We start from the raw sequence: 25,187 nt of genomic DNA, 5'->3' as shown, positions 1-25,187 counted from the left end.
TGAGTGAAGCCTGAAGAAAGGTGTATTCTTCCAGGCATGGACCTCACATGTGAACAATGTAAATGTATCTCTTCCTCTTTCCAGATGCATAGTTAAAGTCATTTAGCAATTTATTCTCATGTCACATTACATAAAATTGTGCTGCTATAAGACAGTTTAAATGTTAATGTTTGGAAGGTAATTTATGGGTGGCATGGGAGAAATAGTAATCGAAACAGTAATAGAATGGGAACCAGCTGTGGGAGCTAGATAGGAAATTGTCCTTCCTTCCTGCAGTAACTTAGACATGCTGTAATTTTTAACCCCCACCCCCCTACCTTCACCCTGTGGTTGTAGATCATCTTTGCATGACTAGCTGATGACTCCCCCCAACCCCTCATTTTTATTCCTTATCCTAATTGATCAGTAAGTTTGTAGACAACTGGAATACTTGTCACTAAGTGGATGGTATGCAAAAATTTGTATCTCTCTCAAGATAGTGGAGTAAACACTTGAGTGAACACCTTTTTAAAATCACAACTGGAGAACTGTTGAAAAGTATAGTCTGTGGACGTCTCTCTGTCTAGAGATGTGATTTTTTAGTTTGCTGACTGTAGTGTGTTTACTAAGAATAACAGGATGCCTGAGGAATTTGAAGAACTTCACCAGCTTTGCTGAATAAAACCGTGTAGCATATTCCTTATGATAGATATTAGTTATTGCAATTTTTCAGATGGGAAACTGGGATATACAGGGATGAAATAAATTGCACAAAGTCAAAGGTCAAGGATTGGTCTATCTCAGTGGTGTACTGTTTTAACTTTGGTCATTAAAACATGTATAATTTAAAAGAGATAGCTCACTAAAGAGGTTGCTATTATACTGGTATAGAGTTTCCTATTTGTATCGCCTTAATGCTTATGAAATCCTATGCTAAGAGGATCATCAGAAGTCTTAAGGTGAACATCAGGCTCTTATCTGAAGAGAGAAGAAAAGCATTTTATTTCAAGTGTAGTAATCTCCATGTGTGTTTCAGATAGCGGTGTCAAATATTGAACATCTGTTATTTGCATTGGCTTTTTAAGTTTTGATGAGTCCAAAATTAAAATTTAGAGTGTAGTGCTACTGCCGAACTTAATTCCGCTGCTTACAAAAATTGCAAAAGAAACAGTAATACATATTCTACTGCATATATTATTTTAATGTAATTCCATAGAAGTGCATGTAACTAAAATTACCTTTTGCTTCATGAATTACAAAGGCTTAATAGTGCCACTGACTTTTAAAATATATAGAGGCGATGATTTTTTTTAAAAAAAAAATGCTAAACTTTGTCTATGTGTGGTTTCTAAATTCTAAAATACTTCATGAATAATTTTATTTTAAGACAGAAGGTAAATCTGGAGAATAGTAAAGCTATTTTAATGACTGAAAAATATCTGAAGATGTTTTAATTACTAACAGGCAGGAAACTGCTCCTGGAATTCTTAGTGTAACCTTGGTTTTCATGTTTTGTCTTGATGAGTCAAGTGAAAGAACTTTGTGGATTTTTTATTCCTAAAGTTTCCCAAAAGGTGATAATGATTAAGTGTATGCATAGTTTAGATAAAGGAAGTTTTAGAGCGAATTTAATGTAAATAATTAAGTGAACTGGCTAGCAAGCAGAAAAATCACAGAATGGCAGGGGTTGGAAGGGACCTCTGGAAATCATCTCGTCCAAACACCCTGCTTGAGCAGGCACACCCACAGCAGGGGGCACAGGAACACGTCCAGGCAGGTTTTGAATGCCTCCAGGAAAGGGCCTCCACAGCCTCCCTGGGCAGCCTGTGCCACTGCTCTGTCACCCGCACATGAAAGAAGTTTTTTCTCATGTTTAGCTGGAACTTCCTGTGCTCCAACTTGTGCCCATTGACCCTGGTCCTGTTGTTGGGCACCACTGAAAAGAGTCCAGTCCCATCCTCCTGACACCCACCTTTTAGTTACTTGTAAGTGTTGATAAGATTCCTCCTGAATTTTCTCTTCTCCAGGTTAAACAAACCCAGGTCTCTCAGTCTTTCCTCATAAGGGAGATGCTCCAGTCCCCTGATCATCTCCATAGCTCTCCATGGGACTTGCTTGAGCATTTCCCTCTCCTTCTTGAAATGTGGAGTCCAGGACTGGACGCGGTACTCCAGATATGGTCTCACTAGGGTGGAGTAGAGGGGGAGAATAACCTCTCTCAACCTGCTGGCCACACTCCTTTTAATGTACCCCAGGACACCATTGACCTTGGCCACAAGGGCACGTTGCTGGCTCAGGGTCACCTTGCTGTCCACCAGAATTCCCAGGTCCTTCTCAGGAAAGCGGAGCAGCTTTCCAGCAGGTCAACCCCCAACCTGTACCGGTGCGTGGGGTTGTTCTTCCCCAGGTGCAGGACCTTACACTTGTGTAATGTTACACATTAATGAAAGTTAGGTTGAGTCTGGTCCTGCATCCTAGTTGTGTTCTTGGACTTTTTCATGTGTGTCTTTTAGGGCATATTCGCTGTAGTAGAAATCCCACATGGAACCTCTGTGGTACAGAAATTCTTACCAAGGTGGATGTGAAACGCATTTCATGTGGATGTGAAACGCATTGAGGCCTGTATGACTCTGAACTATGCATTTGGTACTCAAACATCAAACAGTTGAAAGTTCGCAATTGTTTGTCCTTTCTGATTTCAGAATTAAGCTGTTCTTTGGTTACCTGCAGGCTGAGCAGAGCTTTCAGATTAGTTGTGTGTTTTGTTTCTCCTTGTTGTCAGCTGATCTATGGTTGTGTATGCCATTTTACTGTTTTGGAGTAAATGAATGTATTCCTTTATGTCAATATGAAATACTCTATTAATCTCTAAAGAATAATCTTAATAAAGGGTATATGAGACTGCAAATGCTAGTGATTTTTTTCATTCTTAACATTGTAGGTAGTAGTAATTTTGTGTATCTTATTGCTGCAGTAAAACTGTCTTGTCTGAACATGTGTGCTTTTTGGTGATATGTGGCAGTTGTGCATACTCTTTTAATAAATATGAAGTGTTTATACATGTTTGAAACGGAGATGATAAAGATGAAATAGGTAGGTGGTTATGTGAGCAGAATCTAACCTATCTGAAGTATCACCAGAAGTCTCAGCTTAAGAAAATTGGTCTCCCAGAAACTGCAAAGGAATATTGAACAACCATAGGCAATTTTAGATTTAAATCAGTTTTATCAGTGATTACAACTCGCTTTAGAAAAGGTTCAAGAGAATTTCTCTGGTATACTTTGTGAGAACAATTCCCGGGTCATAAATATTAATATAAACTATTACTTCATAAATCAAGGGCTTGTTATAAATTCAGAAATTATCTGAATGAGATTTTAGAATCTAGGTGAAAAATAGTAACCTTCTGAAATCTATCTAAAACTATCTCCCAGAAGACATCAGGCAGGCTCTTTGCTGTACTTTAGAAATATGATGTTTATATCTAAAAAAGATACTTGCAAACCATGCTGAGAGTCTTAATTGCAATACCTTTTCTACATTTTTAAGCCATTGGAGTCTTTTCAGAAGGGGACATGCCAGTAAGTGGTATAAAAGGGAAGAGGAGATTTAATTCATGTTACCTGTTGTGCCTGTGAACACTTTCTGAATTACTGTTTGACCTATCATCTAATAAAATATGTTGTATCTGACCTGTAATAACATCAAAAATTTATTATTTTTAGTCAGTCATGTGTTGGAATGAAGATTTAATCTAAGGTCTTTTCCCTTGCTGGTTAAACCTGACAAAATGTTCTAGTTCAGATCATAAGAAAAAATTTTGTGAGGCTGTGAATTAGATGATGTTGAGAGAAGCTAGCAACAGTACTGTTTCCAAATTGAAAAAATAAATTTACCTCCTTTAGGCATTCAAAAGGAAGTTCATCTACTTAAGCATCTCCTTAATTCTTGAATGCACCCTGGCGTAATGAATTTTAGCTCACAGAAAAAAAAAAAAAAGAATAACCCTTCCTTTGTCTTCCCATACTTAAAATTGAAGACATAAAGTGCGTGCTGTTTTGAGTGTTACCCAAATTAAAGGATAACTGGAAGACAGAGTATTTTGTAGGGCCCTTCCAATATTTCTGTTAATTTTGAAGGTTTTCTGCATTTGTTGTGGAGTTACCTACATTTTTCCATGAGTAACAGATATTGTGGGTGTTTCATGGGAATATCAGCCAAGATTATTCATACCAGTGTTTTCATGCATCCTTCTGTTTTCTGTAATATTTTCCTTTATCTTTTTCGGGCCAAAATTTTAGGCCCTGATTCATCCAACCTAATCAAGGCACCTAGATTAGGAATTCAATTGCACTCCCTGAATAATGCTTGCAGAGGAGAGGTCTCCAGATGATTCCATTTTTTTATACACCGATTCTTCTTCTTCTGGAGTTACCTGTTTCTTTTTGAAGGCTGTATAGGAAGTCTGAGTTAAGTGTTTTCCATATTTAGATGCATCACATTCAGAAACTCAGATTATATGAACCTGGGCCAAACTGAGTTTAATAACGTGCAAGTTCGCATCAGAATACATCTGTCAACTCTAACACCTAAAAGAGAGGAAATTAAAAGTTGTTGAAACATCCATTCAGATCTGGATGCTTCCTTTTGCATGCAAGTTTGTGGATAGTGCACTCCTATAAACCGCCAAATGTTTCTACCCAGCACCTTACCCATCTCGCAGATTGTGGTTTTTCATACTCCGTCTTTCTCTTGAGTGTACAGTTGTGCAACCTGAGTGTATATCTTAGAGATTTATTTTCAGTTTAAGTTATGGAGGAAAATAACAAAAAATTGTGACTTGGAAAACCTGCCTATTTTATAAGTAGTATGGTTTTAAGCAGTGCATGAAGAATAACTTGTGGAACAGAACATCAGTGTGTATTTGGTTGCAAAATCAGTTTAAAAAAGAACAGAAGAAAACCAATTTAAACTTCTATTCCTGTCTTCAGCTTTCACTGCTGTCATGGATAATTCAGCGGGTGCCTAACAGCTTAAAACATTTTTCTAGTCTGAAAAGAGGAATGAGGCATGTTTTCTTCCAGATCTGTGAAATACTCCCCTCTGCACCCTTTTATCTTTCTTCTAATAGTGTTTCAGTCTCTATACTGAAGGATGGAACAAGATTCTCTTCTCTCTGTTTATCATCACTGGGATAGTCTCTTGATTTCATTAACTTAGACAGAAGTAGTGTCTGTCAAAGTTGGATGTGAGGTAGGAAGGAAAAACTGCATGTTTGTGGCTCTGAAGGCAGTACAGGGAGATTGTGCAAGTGTCCCCCTGTTAAGTTTGATGGACTTCTGTAACTTCTTTCCCCTGAAAAGATAAGCGTTTGGGGTGGGTTTGGGAGAGAGAGAACACTGGGACCTGCAAACCGAACACATTTGATAGAGAAACTAGCAAGTAACAATAAGCATGAGTTGCTTTTTTGTTCTAACTTCTAAAATAAAAGTAGTGTAAACCCTTCTGCTGTGTGCCTAGATACTGCAGCAGTTGGACTGACTGGACTTCTGTGATACTGTTCTAACAGTTTATCTGCACAACTCAGTGGTTTTCTGTAGTGCTGTGTCTGTCTAAACTGAAGAGCTTGTGGTGTTGTACCTCTCTGCTTTGCGAAGTACCATGTCAGAAATCCCATCCTTTGTGTTGTGATCGTTGATGAGTCTCCCCACTTGTTTTACTCTTAAAATATCGCAAAAAATTTTTATTTCAATGTGTTACAGAATTTACAGCACAGAACATTTTTATTAGAAGACATTACATGTCTCTTTTTAACTACTCCTGCCACTCTTGGTTACTCTTTTTTTTTAATCACACTTATTACTTTGAACTCTTTTGTGGAGAAGAATGGAAGATGTGGAAAATTGTTACTGTGTGGTCACAAGGCAGATTTCAGTTAGTCTGTATGCTGGAGTCTAAAATAAAAGCCTTTCAAAGACTCTCAAACTTTCTTGCTCCCCCACCCTCACCCCCAGCAGTGTGGCATTTCCTTTTCCATGCAGTACAGTCATTTTGGAGGGGAAGAGAGGAGGCTTTAAAAAAACTTAAAATATGAACACAACATGTTTAAACAAAATGCTTGAAAAGAGAAAGTTATTTTTTCTTAATTGCCAGAATGCCTGGGATTTGGATGATTAAAGCATGGTTTTCTGCAGGGAGTCCTTCATTTGGGAGTTTGAATTGCTGTGGTTTCTTAAGTGGTTGAAGGTAGTTCCATCACCATTTGATAATAGGGATTTTTGTTCTCCTCCCACTTCTACCAGCTATTCCTGCTGTCCCTTAGGAACCCCGTTATTCGGTCTGTCTTCTAGTGAGGCAGGAATGATCTGCATCAGACTGCATTAAATCTATCCTGTGAAACCTGCAGTTTCACCAGAAATTGAGAAATCTCTGTGAAGTGTAGCTCTTGCCTCCTCTTCATTCCTGCCCATGAACAAGCGGTATTTTCCACGTGTAGTGTACCAAACCAGAGGTGCGAAAGAGCAGGGTGTGAGTGTTTACACTTCTAGCAGAAGGGATTTTTTTAGTATAGCACTTAAGGTATTTAAAGTAACTAGTAGCCAAGCCAACATTAACCTCTTCTGCTCAAGACAGGGAAAGTGCTCATCTTTACTTTAACTAGGTGTAGTTTTGCATGTTTTTTCTTCATGCTGCACCATAGCTCTGCTCCCACAAATGAGGAGTCTCTTCAAGTCTCCATCAAGTGTAGCATTTTGGGGGACCTCTAAGAACACAGGAACTATCCAGAAAAGGAAAGTTGTATTTTCTTCCAGGGCAACATACGATCTTGAAATCCTCAAGAAAGGCAAGATCCTCTGTACTGGAATCTAAGGACAATTGCAAACAGAGAGGAAAAAAATTTATTGTTTCCTCAGTTATATTGTAGTCTTGTGGGTGCCCAGAAAAGGTCCCATTTAAAGGCCTGATGTGTGAAAGATTACCTATAGCTTGCAAGTCTCTTTCACACAGGATAGTTTCCATTTAGTGAAATACAGACCTCTGCAAACAGAGCAGTAGAGGTATTTTTAGGCATAAACGCATCATTCTGCCCTTCTCTGCTTGGGCCATGAAAAGGTAAATCATTCAAGGACCTATATTCTAAGTTGTAGGGGTATTTTTAGGATGGGGAGAGGCTGGATTCTAGTGGATGGATTTATTTTTCACCAAGTGCAGTTTGCAGTTACCATGTATGTGAGAACAGCAGAATATGTCATTGTGGAATTTACGTTTTGTTTTCATAGTCTTTGCTTTTACCCGTTTAGGCCTGTGAACATAATCTAATGGTCATACTAAAGTAATTCTAAAATGACTTTTGGATGGTCAGTCTATTAGAAAGACTAAGAGATGGTAAGGATTGACGTATTTTTTAATTGTAAACTCCTCTGATACTGTTTAGTGAATTTTTTTATTAATTCTGTAGGACCTAACTTTCTCCTCAAGCTAATTGTTTAACATAAAGATAATAGCCCATTCTTTTCCCACCTCCTGTATCACTTTGTCTTCTGCCAAGTCCCAATGATTATTATTGCCTATTTCACAATTCCAAGGATATTGAAGGATATCTTGTAATATGTAGAAATCTAGATTTTTAACTAATTTTTCCTCTTTGTGTCTAATCTGTCACTTTTCTGGCTTGCTCTGCATCGTGGGTTTATTGGATTTTTTGGTTTTGTCTTTAATTTTTCTTAAGAGATCTTGGAGACTCTGACCTAGTTTCAGCCTGTGTTTTTTTAGTGGCATATTTTCTGAGTGTTGCTTGAGGATAAGGAAGCTCCCAAAAGGAACAAGAAAAAAAATCCACAATATTTAGGGACAGCGGTGCAGTGAATAAAGAGTGTTGTCAGGCACAGGAGCTTAACAGTCAACTGCGGCTGGAGTTCCCTGAAAAAATGTAACTGCAAACTGCAGATGTGATGCCTGACTTGCAGTGTCCCTTTGCAGAAATTTTTTAAAAGGTAAGACTTTTCGTTTTTGAGAAAAACTGTGAACTCCTAGAATACACTCTTTCACAGATTTAACGTTAATAAAACTTATGTAAGCCATGGAATTGAGAATTTTTGTAAAAATATTAGGAGATATGCCAACACCAAAACTTTTTCTTTGGCTCTGCTAAAAGAGAAAGAAATTTAACATATTGCCTTTTCCTGATATGGTTTAAAAAGAGGGGGGGAAAAAAAGGAAAGAAAACCAACAAAAAATCCTGTAAAGATTTCAACTCGTCTGGTTTTAATTACAATACAAATTTTCTAGAACTGCATTATTGAAATATTAAAATCAATTTGTGTAAGCTTAACAGCGGAAATCAAAGCAACAACTGGAAAACCTGGAAGTGCAGGTAGACTTTGGGCAAAATCTACCTTTTCATTCTTTTCAGACGCAGTTATACTCCACTGTACGTGGGATCCTTGTGTTCAAATCAGCATAGAACGTATTAACTATATTTTCCAAAGCGAGCGTGAAAAAAGGGTTTTATGGCATTCCTTATTCTTTGGAATGTAATAACTGGAGAAGTGGTAGTTGCATCTGATTTTTATGTGTGCATATAGGAATTTGTTGTAGGCAGGTTAGAGATATTTATAGCATTCTCAGTCATTTGGGAAGTTCATAGTTACTAAAATAGAATAAGCCACCTTGTTTTTTTGTAAATGTTTGGCTGATTTGAAGATGTTATGGCAAGATATGTTCCTGGATGTTTTTGTCTTCTTTTTTGTGTTGAATAGTCTAAATGGTTACTTTGTCAGGCATCCCTTGGACACTGCAGAGCGTAGCACCACTAGCACTTGCCAAATGTCTGACTTTTACGCTCAGGCTGTTTGATTTATCAGGTGGCAGAATGTATTGCTATCTGTCGTTCTCCCTCAGAGATAAGTAGCCAGAACAGTTTTTATGTGAGTGGTTTGCTTCTCTCATTAAAAGAGGGATTGGATTATTGTCATCTGGAGGAGCTAGTAATTAAACAAGTTTGTTCCAGCACATTTTGCTTATTAATAATTTAATTATTATATTAATTATAGAAAGACCTCTTAAAGTTGTAAAGATACCCTTCCAAAATCAAATTCAGTGCGGATGCAACATAGATGTATAATACCTGCGTTTGTGGTAAGGTATATGAAATGAGCAACCATATAATATTCCAGTAAGTGGATTGGAATACAAAATATCAACCTTGCAGTGGTTAAGATGAAAATGACCAAAATGCTCTTTCTCCTTCCACTAACGGATGGTTTCTGTGAAAGCCTTTGATTCACACTCGTAGTACATCTTCTGTTGTGGGTGATGGCAGTATGAATCTTAGAAGCTGTTTCCTTTTCATACTTTCGTTTTTATGGTATGTCCTTAGATGGTAAGTACGGGTGTAGGGAATGATGAGGCATGGGAAACTTAATTCATATTGCAGGGAATGATGAGGCATGGGAAACTTAATTCATATTATAATTATACCTTTGGCTGCGTGCCTTATAGTGTCAATTGAACAATAAACTTATTCGCATAATAACATCTTCACTTCAGAATTTTGGGTTACATGTGCTTCTCAACTTGTAAACCACTGAGTCTGTGGAAGTCTCTCAATGCTATGTGGGTTATACCTTTCACAATATCACGTGTAGCTATTTGTAAACCTTTTCTGTTACCTTTTCAAACCTAGCATGGACCAGAGTGCCATAAACATTTTTTTACTCACGTGCATATATGATTTCCATGCTAATATTTGCGTTCCCCTTCAAACACCTGTGACGATCGAAGATGTGCCTATGCTGTGAATGTGAAAACGGCATGAGCCTTCTGCTGGCTTATCTCTGTGTATATATGTGTGAAAAGGGAAAGAAATTACACAGGTATTTTGGGAATTGGAGCTGCTGTTAGTGGCAAGAAGTAAAGTTAAAAGAAGCGTGGGTTTGGCTAAACCAAAGATAATGAAAGTTTCATTTTTATTGGAGAAATAAAGCTGATAGAATGGCAGGATAAAATGAGTATAAAGTAAGTCAGCCTGATGCTAGAGACTTTGTGGCAAGCATGGAAAAAGGGGAAGGAATTGTCCCAGATAGATAAGGAAAGAAATATAATGTATAATATAAATTGTGCTTAAAAATTATTTTAAAATCAGACTTTGGCAACAGAAAACTCTAACAAAGATGTTGGGCATCAAATTGATAGATTACATCTGTTTTAGGAAGCTTACAAATGAGCTTTTGAGAAGAATTATTCAAATGACCTTTGTAGAACCTACAATCACTTGAGTACTTTCAGTACATTTCTTTCTGTGTAAATTAAATCATTTTGTATTTGTGTTACAGCTGTTAGTGTGATGTGTTAGATGTTTGAAACTGTAATTGCCTTCAATCTGTATGTTGATATTAGATAAAATTCCCTGAATTACATTGACTATGTTATTGTTGCCATCAAAGTGGTAGTTGTGAAGACCCATGAGAGCTGGGGATAATGGCACAAGTGGGAGTGGGAAGCCAGTCCATGATCTTAATAAACCTCATAGATAACTTAGCTCCTGTAATGAACTTATAGATTTTTTCATTGATTTCATTAACTTCATAGAGTCTGTTTATTTGAAAAGACATTGTGTAATAATGATGGGTTGACTAAATCACAGTTCAAGATTGTTAAATATTGGTGATTAAGAATGAATGTTTTCTAAAGAAGGAATAAATAGGAAATATTTTCCTGTTTTTGTTCTTTTTTATTGTAGTCTCATATTTTTTTAACAATTATTCTTCATATTTTTAGGGGTATATCCATGAAAATAAAAATGTGGAATCAGTTCCTTGTTTCTCATTTCCCCCTGCTTTTTCCTCCTCAGGTTATGGCTGGTGTGAGAGAAACCTTTCTTATTTTTATATATATTGCAGTATTGGGGTTTTTGTTTGTTTGTTTGTTTTTCCTGTCATAGCCATATCTTCACAGAGGTGGATTTTAATTTTTTTCCAGAACCCTGTCAAGAAAATTCCAGATTCTCATGAAATTACACTCCAGCATGGGACAAAAACAGTAAGTGATAACACATTTTCAACACTTCTTGTTTTTCTAGAACTGAGACAGTCCGTGAAATAAGTTAAGAAATACTTATTGTTAGCTAAAGTTCAAGAAGCTAATTATTTTTCTTAATTTGTTATTTTAGTCTAGCTTTTCTGTTATTGCAGTTGGAAGTATGTTTTAGGACTGCCTCTTCGCTTTCTTATGATAACCCAAATGTGGCTCCATTTGACTCACTTATAGTCTCATTTTTCCTTCCTCCTTGTCAGATGCACTCTCTGCAATTGTTAGAGTTCCTCTTCGAGGCTAGACCTTCCTAATCCAGTGTCGTGGTTTAGCGGCAGCTCAGCCCCACACAGTCGCTCGCTCACTCCCCCACCGGTAGATGGGGGAGAGAATCAGAAGGGTAACGCTCGTGGGTTGGGATAAGAACAGTTTAATAATGAAAATTAAAAGAAACAACAGTAGAAATGCAATGTGAAGGAGAACAACGAGAGGCGCAAAGCCCCGGGGGAGGGGGGAAGGGAGGGGAGGGGAGAGGGGGAACGAACCGCCGGAACAAACCGCACGCGCCGCAGCCGCTCGCCGCCCGCCGACCCGACGCCGCGCCGCCCCCCGCGCTGCCACTGCCCCCCCTCAATATACTGGTCATGGTGTCACATGGTATGGAATGAACCTGCCATTGGCCAGTCGGGGTCAGCCGCCCCCACCATGGCCCTGCCCCTCCCAGCCCCCCCTGCCACGCCACGCGGCAGAGCGCGGGAAGCTGGAAAGGTAGCTGACCCCCACAGTGAGGAGAATTAACCCCTTCTCAGCCAAAACCAGCACATTCTCCACCCCTTATTCCATACCACTTACACCATGCCCAGGTCCCATATGATGCAATACAACCGTACCAACCACCACCCCTCCCCTTCCCATCCTTTAACATAATACACAGACATCATTCCCTTAGTTCATGGATCTTCCCTGTAAAATGTCCATTAAAATGTCCATTGAGTTCACGCAGTCCATGACTCTGGGCTCCATCTGTTGTATCAGTCTTTCCGGGTGGGAGAGATGGTGTGTGGCGTTGGGTTGCTGCATACCGAGTCAGTCATCGTTCCATCACTGCTGCACGGCTTGTTTCATAGTTGATCTTCCATGGGTTGGGAGGCTCGTACTCTGATATCATTGATACAACACAGAGGTGACACACAATATTATATAGCAGTTCACATTGTGCCATTCAGTTCATTGACTGTTTTCACCCAAAATCAAATCCCCTTGAGGCACACATCGGATTTCTCCATCCTCCCGCATCACCCACCAAGTGCACCCAGGTCCTCGAGCAAAAACAATCCCACGAATGGGTTTGCCTTTGCCAGAGGCAGGAAGAACCCAGACTGTTTTGCCCAGCATACTTTTTGTGTGCACTACAGGGACTCTATCCCCTTCCACAGTATGTAGGATTTCTGACTGGGCAGGGCCAGCTCGGTTGGCAGATCCCCTCGTGTTGACTAACCACGTGGCTTTTGCTAAATGTGTATCCCAGTGCTTGAATGTCCCACCCCCCATTGCTCTCAGTGTGGTTTTTAACAGTCCATTGTACCTTTCAATTTTCCCAGAGGCTGGTGCGTGATAGGGGATGTGATACACCCACTCAATGCCGTGCTCTTTGGCCCAGGTGTCTATGAGGCTATTTCGGAAATGAGTCCCATTGTCTGACTCAATCCTCTCTGGGGTGCCATGTCGCCACAGGACTTGTTTCTCAAGACCCAGGATAGTGTTCCGGGCAGTGGCGTGGGGGACAGGATATGTTTCCAGCCAGCCAGTCGTTGTTTCTACCATTGTAAGCACATGGCGCTTGCCTTGGCGGGTCTGTGGGAGTGTGATATAGTCAATTTGCCAGGCCTCCCCATATTTATATTTCAGCCATCGTCCCCCATACCACAGAGGCTTTACCCGCTTCGCTTGCTTGATTGCAGCGCATGTGTCACATTCGTGGATAACCTGTGCAATAATACCCATGGTCAAGTCCACCCCTCGATCACGAGCCCACCTGTATGTTGCATCTCTCCCTTGATGGCCTGAGGTGTCATGGGCCCACCGAGCTAGAAATAGTTCACCCTTATGCTGCCAGTCCAGATCCACCTCAGCCACTTCAATCTTGGCAGCCCGATCTACCTGCTGGTTGTTTCGATGTTCTTCAGTGGCCCGACTCTTGGGGACGTGAGCATCCACATGCCGTACCTTTACAACCAGTTTCTCTACCCGGGCAGCAATATCTTGCCACAATGTGGCAGCCCAGATGGGTTTGCCTCTGCGCTGCCAGTTGCTTTGCTTCCATTGCTGCAGCCAGCCCCACAGGGCATTTGCCACCATCCAGGAGTCAGTATAGAGATAGAGCACTGGCCACTTTTCCCGTTCAGCGATGTCTAAGGCCAGCTGGATGGCCTTTACCTCTGCAAACTGGCTCGATTCACCTTCTCCTTCAGCAGTTTCTGCTACTTGTCGTGTAGGACTCCATACAGCAGCCTTCCATCTCCGGTGCTTTCCCACAAGGCGACAGGACCCATCAGTGAACAGGGCATATTGCTTCTCATCTGCTGGCAGTTTGTTATACAGTGGGGCTTCTTCAGCACGTGTCACCTCCTCCTCTGGTGATAATCCAAAATCTTTGCCTTCTGGCCAGTCCATAATCACTTCCAAGATTCCTGGGCGACTGGGGTTTCCTACTCGAGCCCGCTGGGTGATCAGTGCAACCCATTTACTCCATGTAGCATCAGTTGCATGGTGTGTAGAGGGGATGTTTCCTTTGAACATCCAGCCCAGCACTGGCAGTCGGGGTGCCAGGAGCAACTGTGCTTCAGTACCAACCACTTCTGAAGCAGCTCGAACCCCTTCATATGCTGCCAATATCTCTTTTTCAGTTGGAGTATAGCGGGCTTCAGACCCTCTGTATCCCCGACTCCAAAACCCTAGGGGTCGACCCCGGGTCTCCCCAGGTGCTTTCTGCCAGAGACTCCAGGTAGGGCCATTCTCCCCGGCTGCAGTGTAGAGCACATTTTTTACATCTTGTCCTGCCCGGACTGGCCCAAGAGCTACTGCATGGACTATTTCTCGTTTAATCTGTTCAAAGGCTTGTCGTTGCTCAGGGCCCCATTTGAAATCATTCTTTTTCCGGGTCACTTGATAGAGAGGGCTCACGATCAGACTGTAATTTGGAATATGCATTCTCCAAAAACCCACAACGCCCAAGAAAGCTTGTGTTTCCTTTTTGCTAGTTGGTGGAGACATGGCTGCTATTTTGTTGATCACATCCATTGGAATCTGACGACGACCGTCTTGCCATTTAATTCCTAAGAACTGGATTTCTCGTGCAGGTCCCTTCACCTTACTTTGTTTTATGGCAAAACCAGCTTTCAGAAGGATTTGGACTATTTTCTCACCTTTCTCAAAAACTTCTTCTGCTGTGCTGCCCCACACAATGATGTCATCAATGTATTGAAGGTGTTCTGGAGCTTCTCCCTGTTCCAGTACAGTCTGAATCAGTCCATGGCAAATGGTAGGACTGTGTTTCCACCCCTGGGGCAGTCGATTCCAGGTGTACTGGACGCCCCTCCATGTGAAAGCAAACTGTGGCCTGCACTCTGCTGCCAGAGGGATTGAGAAGAATGCATTAGCAATATCAATTGTGGCATACCACTTGGCCGCCTTTGACTCCAGTTCGTATTGAAGTTCTAGCATGTCTGGCACAGCAGCACTCAACGGTGGAGTGACTTCATTCAGGCCACGATAGTCTACTGTTAGTCTCCACTCTCCATTAGACTTCCGGACTGGCCATATGGGACTGTTAAAGGGTGAGTGGGTCTTACTGATGACTCCTTGGCTCCTCAGTTGGTGAATGAGTTTATGGATGGGGATCAGAGAGTCTCTGTTGGTGCGATATTGCCGCCGGTGCACTGTTGTGGTGGCGATTGGCACCTGTTGTTCTTTGACCTTCAGCAACCCCACCACAGAAGGGTCCTTTGAGAGACCGGGCAAGGTAGACAGCTGTTCAGTTTCCTCCGTCTCCAAGGCAGCTACACCAAAAGCCCACTTGTAACCTTTTGGGTCCTTGAAATACCCTCTCCTGAGGTAGTCTATACCAAGGATGCACGGAGCCTCTGGGCCAGTCACAATGGGGTGCTTCTGCCACTCATTGCCAGTTAGGCTCACTTCGGCCTCCAATACAGTTAGCTCTTGGGATCCCCCTGTCACTCCAGCAATGCTGATGGGTTCTGCCCCTATATAGTTTGATGGCATTAAGGTGCACTGTGCGCCGGTGTCCACTAAAGCTTTATACTCCTGTGGGTCGGACGTGCCAGGCCATCGGATCCACACAGTCCAGTAAGCCCGGTTATCCCTTTCCTCCACCCGGCTGGAGGCAGGGCCCCTCTAGTCCTGATCATGGCAGTCACAACTCACTTCCTGTAAATGTGAATCAGGAGTCCCTCTATTACACTTAGAAATAAAATCTGCGCTTCTACTCCTCTGTCTGGGGACTTGCTCGCTGGAAACTGGAGCAGCAGCTTTCCTGGAAGAGCCTCCCTGAGTGACTGTTCTTCCTTGCAGTTCATGTACTCGTGCCTGTAGGGTCGAAGTAGGCTTGCCATCCCACCTCATCATGTCCTCTCCGTGGTCACGCAGGTAGAACCATAGGGTGGCCCGTGGTGTGTATCCCCTTCTTTGAGCCAAAGGACGCTTATTCCTAACAGCTGAGACACTGCTCTGTCGAGGTGGGGAGTAGGACAGATCTTCTTTGAGTTGCTGGACCTCTTGGGATAGTTTCTCCACAGCAGAGACAAGCGAGGAAGAGATATTTGTGTCATAATCCCGGAGCCTATCTATCACCTCTGCCACCGTTGGTGTCTCGTCATCTTTCCAGGACATCACTGCCAATGAGTTTGCATGCGAAGATGGTGCGCTCCGTACAAACTTCCGCCACATGGGTCGTGTGCACTCGGCTTCATCTGGATCTTTGGATGACCGTTGATCATCCAGGTCACCATAAATCACCTCAAGCACAGCTAATTCCCTTAGATACTGGATGCCTTTCTCCATAGTTGTCCATTTTCCTGGGCGATATGTAACATCTTCTTTAAAGGGATACCTTTCCTTCACTCCAGACAGGAGTCGCCTCCAGAGGCTGAGGGCTTGTGGTTTTTTTCCAATTGCTTTGTCAACGCCCCCTTCCCCAGAAAGGGATCCCAATTGTTTGGCTTCTTTTCCCTCTAGTTCCAGGCTACTGGCCCCATTATCCCAGCATCGGAGCAGCCAGGTGGCAATGTGCTCACCTGAACGACGGCTATAATCTTTTCGCATATCTCGCAACTCGCTTAAGGACAGGGATCGGGTGGTCTCTATTTCATTTATTACTTCTCCCTCCTCTCCCCGCGATGGCCCTGGTTCTTCATCATCCCGTTCTAAACGAGTTGATGTCCGCTTCCAATATTTCGTCTTGTGTATGGGGGCAACTGATACTGGTACGGGTTTATTTTCTGAGCTAGCTCCGGTACTTGTTGTGGGGGTTTGAGTGGCTGCAGTGCCTGTTGTCAGGGCTGGATTGCCTACAGTGCCAGTCACTTTGCATTTCAATCCAGAGACATTCTCTTCCCCCTGGGGGCACTGAATACTGTTGAGCAGGGCTCGGTATGCATGGGCCAGACCCCAGCACGTTGCAGTTATCTGTGTCTCTCTGGAGTTCCCAGCGTAACAACATACTTTCTCCAAATATTCTACTAGTTTTTTAGGATTCTGCACTTGCTCGGGGGTGAAACTCCAAAACACTGGGGGTGCCCACTGCCCTAGGTATTTGCCCATGCTATCCCACATGCCCTGCCACTCGTAACTATCAAGCCTCGGGGCAGATTTCTGGGTGATATTCTTAAGTTGCTTAGTCAAAACCAAAACAACATGCCCAAAAACTAACAATGACTGCACCTTAACCACCCAAGGATGTTCAAGATACAAAAACGTTGTTGTAACAAAGGCACAGACATCATAGAACAAAGTTGCAAAGGTATTATTCTGTATTTCCTCCATATAAAATCTCTCAGAGGAGGAGGTATAATTGCTAATTGCCTCAACAAGGTGGTATCCGAAGTACAGTAACGGTTTCAGCAAAAACCCCAAATACCAGGTAAAGCTGAAAACGAGTGTTTGTATAACAAATCTCGTAGGCAAAACATTACTAATCACAGCAGAACACAGCAGACTCAAACAACCAACACCGATTTTTAACACCCACTGCAAAAAGGACAACATGGTGCTGTGACCAGCAGCTGTTGTTATCTCCAACCCTCGAGCCCCACGTTGGGCGCCAAAAAAGACTGTCGTGGTTTAGCGGCAGCTCAGCCCCACACAGTCGCTCGCTCACTCCCCCACCGGTAGATGGGGGAGAGAATCAGAAGGGTAACGCTCGTGGGTTGGGATAAGAACAGTTTAATAATGAAAATTAAAAGAAACAACAGTAGAAATGCAATGTGAAGGAGAACAACGAGAGGCGCAAAGCCCCGGGGGAGGGGGGAAGGGAGGGGAGGGGAGAGGGGGAACGAACCGCCGGAACAAACCGCACGCGCCGCAGCCGCTCGCCGCCCGCCGACCCGACGCCGCGCCGCCCCCCGCGCTGCCACTGCTCCCCCTCAATATACTGGTCATGGTGTCACATGGTATGGAATGAACCTGCCATTGGCCAGTCGGGGTCAGCCGCCCCCACCATGGCCCTGCCCCTCCCAGCCCCCCCTGCCACGCCACGCGGCAGAGCGCGGGAAGCTGGAAAGGTAGCTGACCCCCACAGTGAGGAGAATTAACCCCTTCTCAGCCAAAACCAGCACATCCAGACATAAGCCTAAAGTAGACTTTTCTTTGACTGGTCATGGATTTCAAAGAGAGTGTTATTCCTGAAGTTTCTCAGACTTCTTTGTAGCTGAATACAGGTCTCATTCATCCTTGTTAAATCTTTTAAGTGCATAGTATACACCATTCTTAATTTCTTGAAAACTTGTTCTTCCTTGTCTTTGACTGCTTCTAGGTTTCACCTCCAATATTGTTCCTTCACTTTCTTTTAAAGAACCACTGTCCGACCTGGAACTCTCAATTCTTTGTACTCAATATTTTTATCTGTGGATAATCTCGTCTTCCAACACAAATTCAACTGCTTTTATATGCTGATTGATCGAAGACTTTTACAGAATGGAATTTATTTTCCGGCCACTAATAGCCCCCAGTATATTCCCATATCATTTCCCCATATTCTTGTTTTGTCACTAAAAAAAAACCATACTGCTGCTGTTTATCATCATCAGTTTGGGCCATGACTTAGGCTTCAATAAGAAAATATTACTAGAATTTCTTTTACTGGTATTATATCCCCATGAAAGCACTGTCAGGTAGTTAATGGAATTCTCACTCATGACATTCCTGAAAGTTTCGGGGGGGGGGGGGGGGAGGGGGGCAGGGAAGGAAAGAAAAAAAAAAAAAATGTTTTGAGAAAAATGCTTTTTCATGACATTTTAAACAATCTAAGGAAATGTATAATTTTCCTGTATTGGGTTTTTAGAAAACTCATGGATTCATTTTCTGTTTATGTAGTTGCTATAATCATACGCTTAATAATTTAACAGCCAACAATATTAAATAATTACTTTAAATATTAAACTTACTAAATTAATGTGTCTCTGAAATGAAAACATTCAACAGCAATAATTTTTTATTTAATATTTGAATTTTAAAGAATTATTTTATCAATATTTATTGGGCATTTTAAATGAATTTACTGTTAACAATAAAGGTGATAAATTTGTTTTTAATAAGCTTCCAGAAATAGGTATTTTCAGAAGTGTTTATTCATTGATCTGGCATCAACCTTTCTGGTCTTGGAGTGTGGAGGGGTAATAAGGCTTACCCATTTGTTTTATCATAGTGCTAGACATAGGGACATGGAGGAGAGAAAAGAAGTTAAAACTGTGTTACAAATGAAAATAGAAAAATATTCTTTTAAGGCGTGTACTGTAACTTGTGTTACAGTAAACAAAAGTAAATTTTTATGCACACAGTGGATGGAACTTCTTCACATACTGATTTCTATGCATATTAGGATTTGCATACTAGTGTACTAGTGCAAACCAGTTTCCAATTTTACATGTGACAGTAATTGCTTCTGCAGTACGTTTCTTGAATACATTTCCTAACATAATTTATTATGAAAAATCTTTTGAATTATTTTCCTCTATATTAAACCCATAAATCTCCTGATGTCGTCTTAAAGCACAAGGTCACGTTATTTCTAACTAAAAGGCTTTGTAAAGTGGAAGTTACAGTTTTGTGAGACTTCTGAGGTATTTTGACTGCATGAGAATGCAGCTGTCATCACCTGGAGCCCAGGTGAATTATAACGTGAGTATATACAGTACAGTTGGATGGGACTGGATGCAGTGAATGAAACATATCACTGAAAAAAAACAGCTTTCCTGTAGGAGGACTATAATTTTGTTTTATTTGTTTGTTTTAGAATAATGAAACTACTTAACCATGTCATTGCACATGTAGGAGGATGGGAGCAACTTGTTATTTTGATACCAGTGTTTCACCCCAATGTTTTAAAATACAGTCTTCTCATTATGTTCATACAGTGTACTGTATTTCAGCTAAACTTCTGTATCCCATTTGTACCTTTTCAATCTAATGAATGTGGGTTTGATGATGACTCTATTCCTGTGCAGCTGAAAAGTCTCAGAAAAGATTTCCCGAGCTGGAGAGTCTTTCCAGAAACCTGATTAATTTCCTGGTCACCTTGCTTGTAATAGGAGTTACTGTTCCCAATGAAACTTCAGGGTTATATATATATATTTTTTTTTTTCCTCCTGCCATTTTTATGCATAGGTGGGTATAAGAAAGAACACATAATCAGAGGTATTCTGAACAGTGCTTTCTAACATCTCGTATCACAGCTATTCCTTCCTATAGCAGTTATTGTAGAATAGAACACCTGAGTCTATTAACTGATTAATCTGGAGATGTCCAGTTTTTCTGCATGTTAGAAATTATGAATGAAATGAAAGGGGTTCAAAATTTGCATTTAAATGGTAAAAGGGTCATTTTTTTTGGAAACACATAAGAGATTGCATCTGTTTAATTTAAAAAATTAAGTATGTCACAATGACATAATCACTAAGTGGAGTTTAATTCGTTCTTAGGGATAGCACAAAGCAGTACACTTAAACATTTGATTCAGGGAAGTAAAAAGGAAAATGTTGAATATATTAGTAACTGTAGATTAGAATTTTTTGGGGGACACTGGATTAGGACATCTGATGATCGTTTGCATTCTTTAGAAAAATGATGTTTGAGACCTATGCTAAAAGATAAGATTCCTACAAGTGAATGCCTCTAAAATAGAACAGGACAATTAGATTAAGGAGTCAGTTGCCTGTTGAACAGCAGCATCATTTCTGCAACATCCTGGTTTTCTTGAAAGTACTTTTTCAAACTGTTGGCTGTATGATGGCACCATATATTTGAAATGGAGCGAGGTACCAGCATGAAGAGCAGCATGAGCATTAAGGAGAAGATGACTATAAAAGAGTCTTTGATTAAAAAAAGAAATAACTAAGTAAACCTTTTCTACATGAAAGTGGAAAAAGAAAACTCAAAAGAAGCCCATATACTTTCATATAAGGAAACATTAATTTTTGCAAAAGAAATTGATCATCTTAAAAAATAAATTCCATTCATAACTGGTGTTCTTATTGAAACATTAATTTTATGTAAGTTAATTTTTCAGCTGGGCATGGAGGACGGAATATCTCATGCTAAATTCCATTTTTTAAACAATATTTTGTGTGGGAACTATTCAACAGTTTACGTAGGTTTAAAATGTCTCCATAACACTGTGCATATACTAAAGCTTTAAAAACAAAGTACAGTAGTAGACTGATACATTTTTTTGAGACAAGGTTTTTCTGGTGGTACTTGTGTCTGCGTTAAATCATAGTGACTGTCACTACTTCTCATGTATACATGTAAAGAAAATAAGACGAACATCCTTACATGCAAATTAGTGTAATTTTTATACATCAATATCTGGCTTTTTAATACAGGTTTAGGCATTTGAAAGTAATTGGCGTGATTCCCCCATCCCTGGCCCCGACGAAGTTCAGCATTGCTAGCCTATAGCCAGGACACTATTCTCAAGTGTTATCTTTCACTCAGAAATTAAGGCTTTTCCTTCTTCTTTTTATAGATACAGGGGTTTTTTTTGTTTGTTTGTTTGGTTGCTTGTCTCCCCACACAGTCTTCTATAAGTCTGAATGTTCTTGGTGGAGGATAAGATTAATTTTTTTCCTTTAGAGCTTTCTGACTCATCACTTCCTTTCCAGGCATTTTCTAGAACTTTTTTTTTAATTATTATGATTATTATTATTACTCTTATAACTTTATTTTCTTGTGTTGAAGACAGTCTTCATTGTCGTGAAAGGGTTTCTGAACCTAATGATTACCTATCTTATGTACGTGGCATGATCCAGGTTTATCCAGTCGTTAAAAGTCGTCTTCTGGTTAGAGCCTAGGTTTTGTCCATGGATAACTTGAAATGCTTAATAGAGTTTAAATTCTGTTCCAGGGGTTAAAACCTAAGCATGCATTTCATATGACTTTTATCTTCTCATGAAAACTTTTTCAGTCATTTTATCATTTTAGGTTGGGTATAATTTTAAGTAATTGTATAAATACTTGTTTTACAGTTTTTGACATAACTTTTCAACACTATCTCATGTAGATGGCTTAATTTTGGAGAGTTAATCTCTTTACTTGACTTACAAATTAGCACATTGTCAGCTAATCTTGTATTAATGCTTGAAATCATGGTAATAGATAATATTTTCACAAATGAGAATAGAGAAGACATAATTTTGAAGGTAAATGAAAGGATGTTTAGTCAAAGAGATGCTTTCTGTTATTCTCACTTCTCCAAATGGTGAACACTACTATAATAGAGTTCTTCAAATAGAGTATTAAAGTAGGATTTTCACTAAAAATCCCATTTTAATCAACCTTTGATTTGAGGATAACAAATGAGAGTAATGAGCATTATGCATTCTTTCCTCAAAGTTCTGAGTAGCTTTAAGCAGCTAGTTTTATATATAAAACAAATGGGGTTTTGTAAGGTTTTTTGGGCTTTTTTAGTAGAAATAATATATTTTTTTCAAGTTCAGATTTGTTTTTTAATCAATTTTATACTTTATGTATAAACTTGTATGTACATTTATATGTATATACATATATGTATATAAATGTATATACATATACATGTATACATAAATATACATAAATGTATATACATTTATGCACATGAACTGCCTTGAATAAACTAGCACAAAATCTTAAACTGATGAGCATTAAGTGGCATTTCAATATCTTGCTAGAAATATTATTTGTACTTTTGAGAAAAGTCTAGAGTACAGTTTTCTTCATGGAAATTAAACATCCAGATTCTGCAATGAGATGATTAGAAAGCAAACACTGTACGCTAACTTTCCTCAGCTGTCTTCAGTGGTTTATTCAGATTATGTAATTTCCATTTCCATTCTTCCTACCCCTTCCAAAGTACTCAGACATTGTACAAGGTAGTGGAAATTTAAAAACAAAATATAGCTGACATATTTTATGAAGAAACTAGCACACTGCATTATATTGTTTATGTTAGTAGTATTTTGTATTTTGGTGACATCTGAAAAACTGCAGAAAAAAAATAAAAAGTTTTTTTTCTATTTAGGTTTCTGCTTTGGGGTTGGATCCTTCAGGTGCCCGTTTAATAACTGGTGGATATGACTACGATGTTAAATTTTGGGATTTTGCTGGAATGGATGCTTCTCTCCAAGCTTTTCGGTCACTCCAGCCTTGTGAATGGTAGGCATGAAGACTGCCTTCTTCACCTAAGAAAATGCTTGTGTTAAGCTTCTGACAGAATGCACAAAAGCCTTGTAAGATAGCTTGTTCAAAAGGCTTTTGTATCCCGTTGTACTTATTACGGTAAATGGAGTGTGAACCTCAGAAATTGTCTGCTTATGTCTTTTCATGCTTTTTCCAATGACTTCCATATTTTGCCCTTTTAGAAAGCTACAGGTAAATTTGCATATGAAATTGTTAATGGTGTATCGGCAAATAGATTATGAACGTCTCAGAGAAACTGGTTGACTTTCATAGTTGTAATCAAAATTAATGGAATGCACTTTCCATATGTACTCTGCTTATTATCAAATTAATGGAGAAGAAAGTTAAAACAGTTGCCCCTTTTGTGGAGAGCCTCTGTAGTTGCTGCCAGTATTTCTGACGGGAGAGTTTCTAATTTTAATTAAATCCTCTATTTTTTGAGGCAGTGGTCCTTTGCATTGCACTGATGATTGAATAGCTACGTAGTGTGCATTTTAAAAAAGTAAAAGTGTATTGCCTTTTTCAAGAAAAGAAAGCTGTGTATTTATTTACATTTATTTATGTATTAATATATATAAAGAAATAAAAAAAATACAGGAAGCATATTTAAAAGAGTGATTTCCATACTGTACATATTGTTCATTTTAGTTCAGCAGTAAATGAACTCTGTTCATTTACTTATTCCAGAGAACTGGAATACGGATCTCCTTCAAAAGGATTGCATGTCTCATGCACAGTGAACTTTTAGATAAACACATTCATAAATTAATAACACAGTTGTTCTAGCAAGTTACCTTCTAATGTGGTGCACTTTGTAAGATACTTTGGTACACTTAAAAAGGAGATTGGAATTAATTATGTGCAGTAGGTAGTCCTTAGAATGTCTATTTTTAATCATTATTGTTTTAAAATGCTACAGCTGAGTTTTGGTCAGTTTGGAAGGTTAGAATGTGTATGACTAGTTACAGATGTACCAAGAGTCCAGATAATGGAAGATGAGAAAAAGTTGGGGCTGTTAGTCTGAAAAGGACCAAAGAGAAGAGGGTTCTACTGATGTTCTAAACTGTGAAAAATCAGGAAAATAAAAAGTGTGCTTTGATTTGTTACGCAATTCTGATCTCTTTGAGAGACTTGTCTGGTTATAATAAACTGATGAATGGCACAATTACTTTGAAAACATAACTTAGTAAACATGCTGCTTCGAAATAAATAAGTAAACAAAATTATCCAAACGTGAAGTCACATTCAGACTTTTCTGGCTTGAGTTTCATGTACATGGTTAGTTAGCAGGATACAAATGGTATTTTGCTCTCCTCCGTCATAACTGAGCAGTAGGAAGGAGCTGACAGTCTTTACTCCCACAGTGGGAGATGATTTTGACTAAAGCATTTCCAAACTGAGCAGAAGAGTGCATTCAAATTTAGTAGTACTTGGTATAAGACATAAGAATAGTATAGTATAAAAATGACAAGTACAGTGTATGTTAATGTCCCATTTAAAGGAAAACAGCTTGCAAATATATTTGTCACCTCCTTTTGGCTAAAACTGATAAAATATGAGCTTAAAGTGATTGTTATCCCTGACACTGTTCATTTAGTATGTTTATAAGTATCCCGTAAGTATTTTTGTATTAATCTTCTTGGTGAAATGTACATTCTTGTGGTTTGAATATGTTCAAGTATAAATTAAATACATAAAAATATAAATATAAAATAATATTAAAAATAGAATTGACTGGTGAAAAGTTAGGGAATTTCACTTATGTTTCAAATCTCTTGTACTGATTTTAGGTTTTTAAAAATACATTATTTAAATACCCCTTCTGTATCTTTTTGTAAACGTAAAACTGGAACTATAGCTCTGTCTGGTAAAAAGATCCAAACTCAAGAAAAAGTTCCTTCATGCTGGCATTGAGGCATGCTGGTGAGCACTATGTGGAGTAGTATATAACTTACACCCAGGTGTGTATGTATATTCTTATACATTTTTTTTTTCACTGTGGAATTTATTGCAAGGACTGTTAGCAGACACAGACCTTACTTTCAAACAATTCTGAAGAGTTCTGGTATGGAAGCTTCAGGTGTTAGCAGAAATCCGGTTCTGGAGCCATAAGTTTAATTTCATTTTAAGAATAAGAAAGCCTCAGAACAATTCAAATTTGTCCAGGCTCCATTTTGTAGCATAATATCAGGTTACTGTGTTAATTTCTCCTTGGATTTGGGACATGAGGA

At 39.7% G+C, this 25,187-nt stretch overlaps 1 protein-coding gene across 3 annotated transcripts in view; it reads left to right on the top strand.

The window, feature by feature from the left end:
- The window catches only part of WDR70 (WD repeat domain 70), a 160,106-nt gene that overhangs the window by 32,875 nt on the left and 102,044 nt on the right, over nucleotides 1–25,187 (top strand). For all 3 annotated transcript variants that reach the window (XM_075079540.1, XM_075079539.1, XM_075079538.1), the window contains exons 6-7: nucleotides 10,960–11,019; nucleotides 22,799–22,932. In XM_075079540.1, coding sequence (XP_074935641.1) covers nucleotides 10,960–11,019; nucleotides 22,799–22,932 — 194 coding nt within the window. The remainder of the gene's footprint in view (nucleotides 1–10,959; nucleotides 11,020–22,798; nucleotides 22,933–25,187) is intronic.

This window comes from Phalacrocorax aristotelis, chromosome Z, assembly GCF_949628215.1.
Source record: "Phalacrocorax aristotelis chromosome Z, bGulAri2.1, whole genome shotgun sequence".
In the NCBI taxonomy this organism is placed as follows: domain Eukaryota; kingdom Metazoa; phylum Chordata; class Aves; order Suliformes; family Phalacrocoracidae; genus Phalacrocorax; species Phalacrocorax aristotelis.
This window is presented reverse-complemented; position numbering and strand designations above follow the sequence as displayed.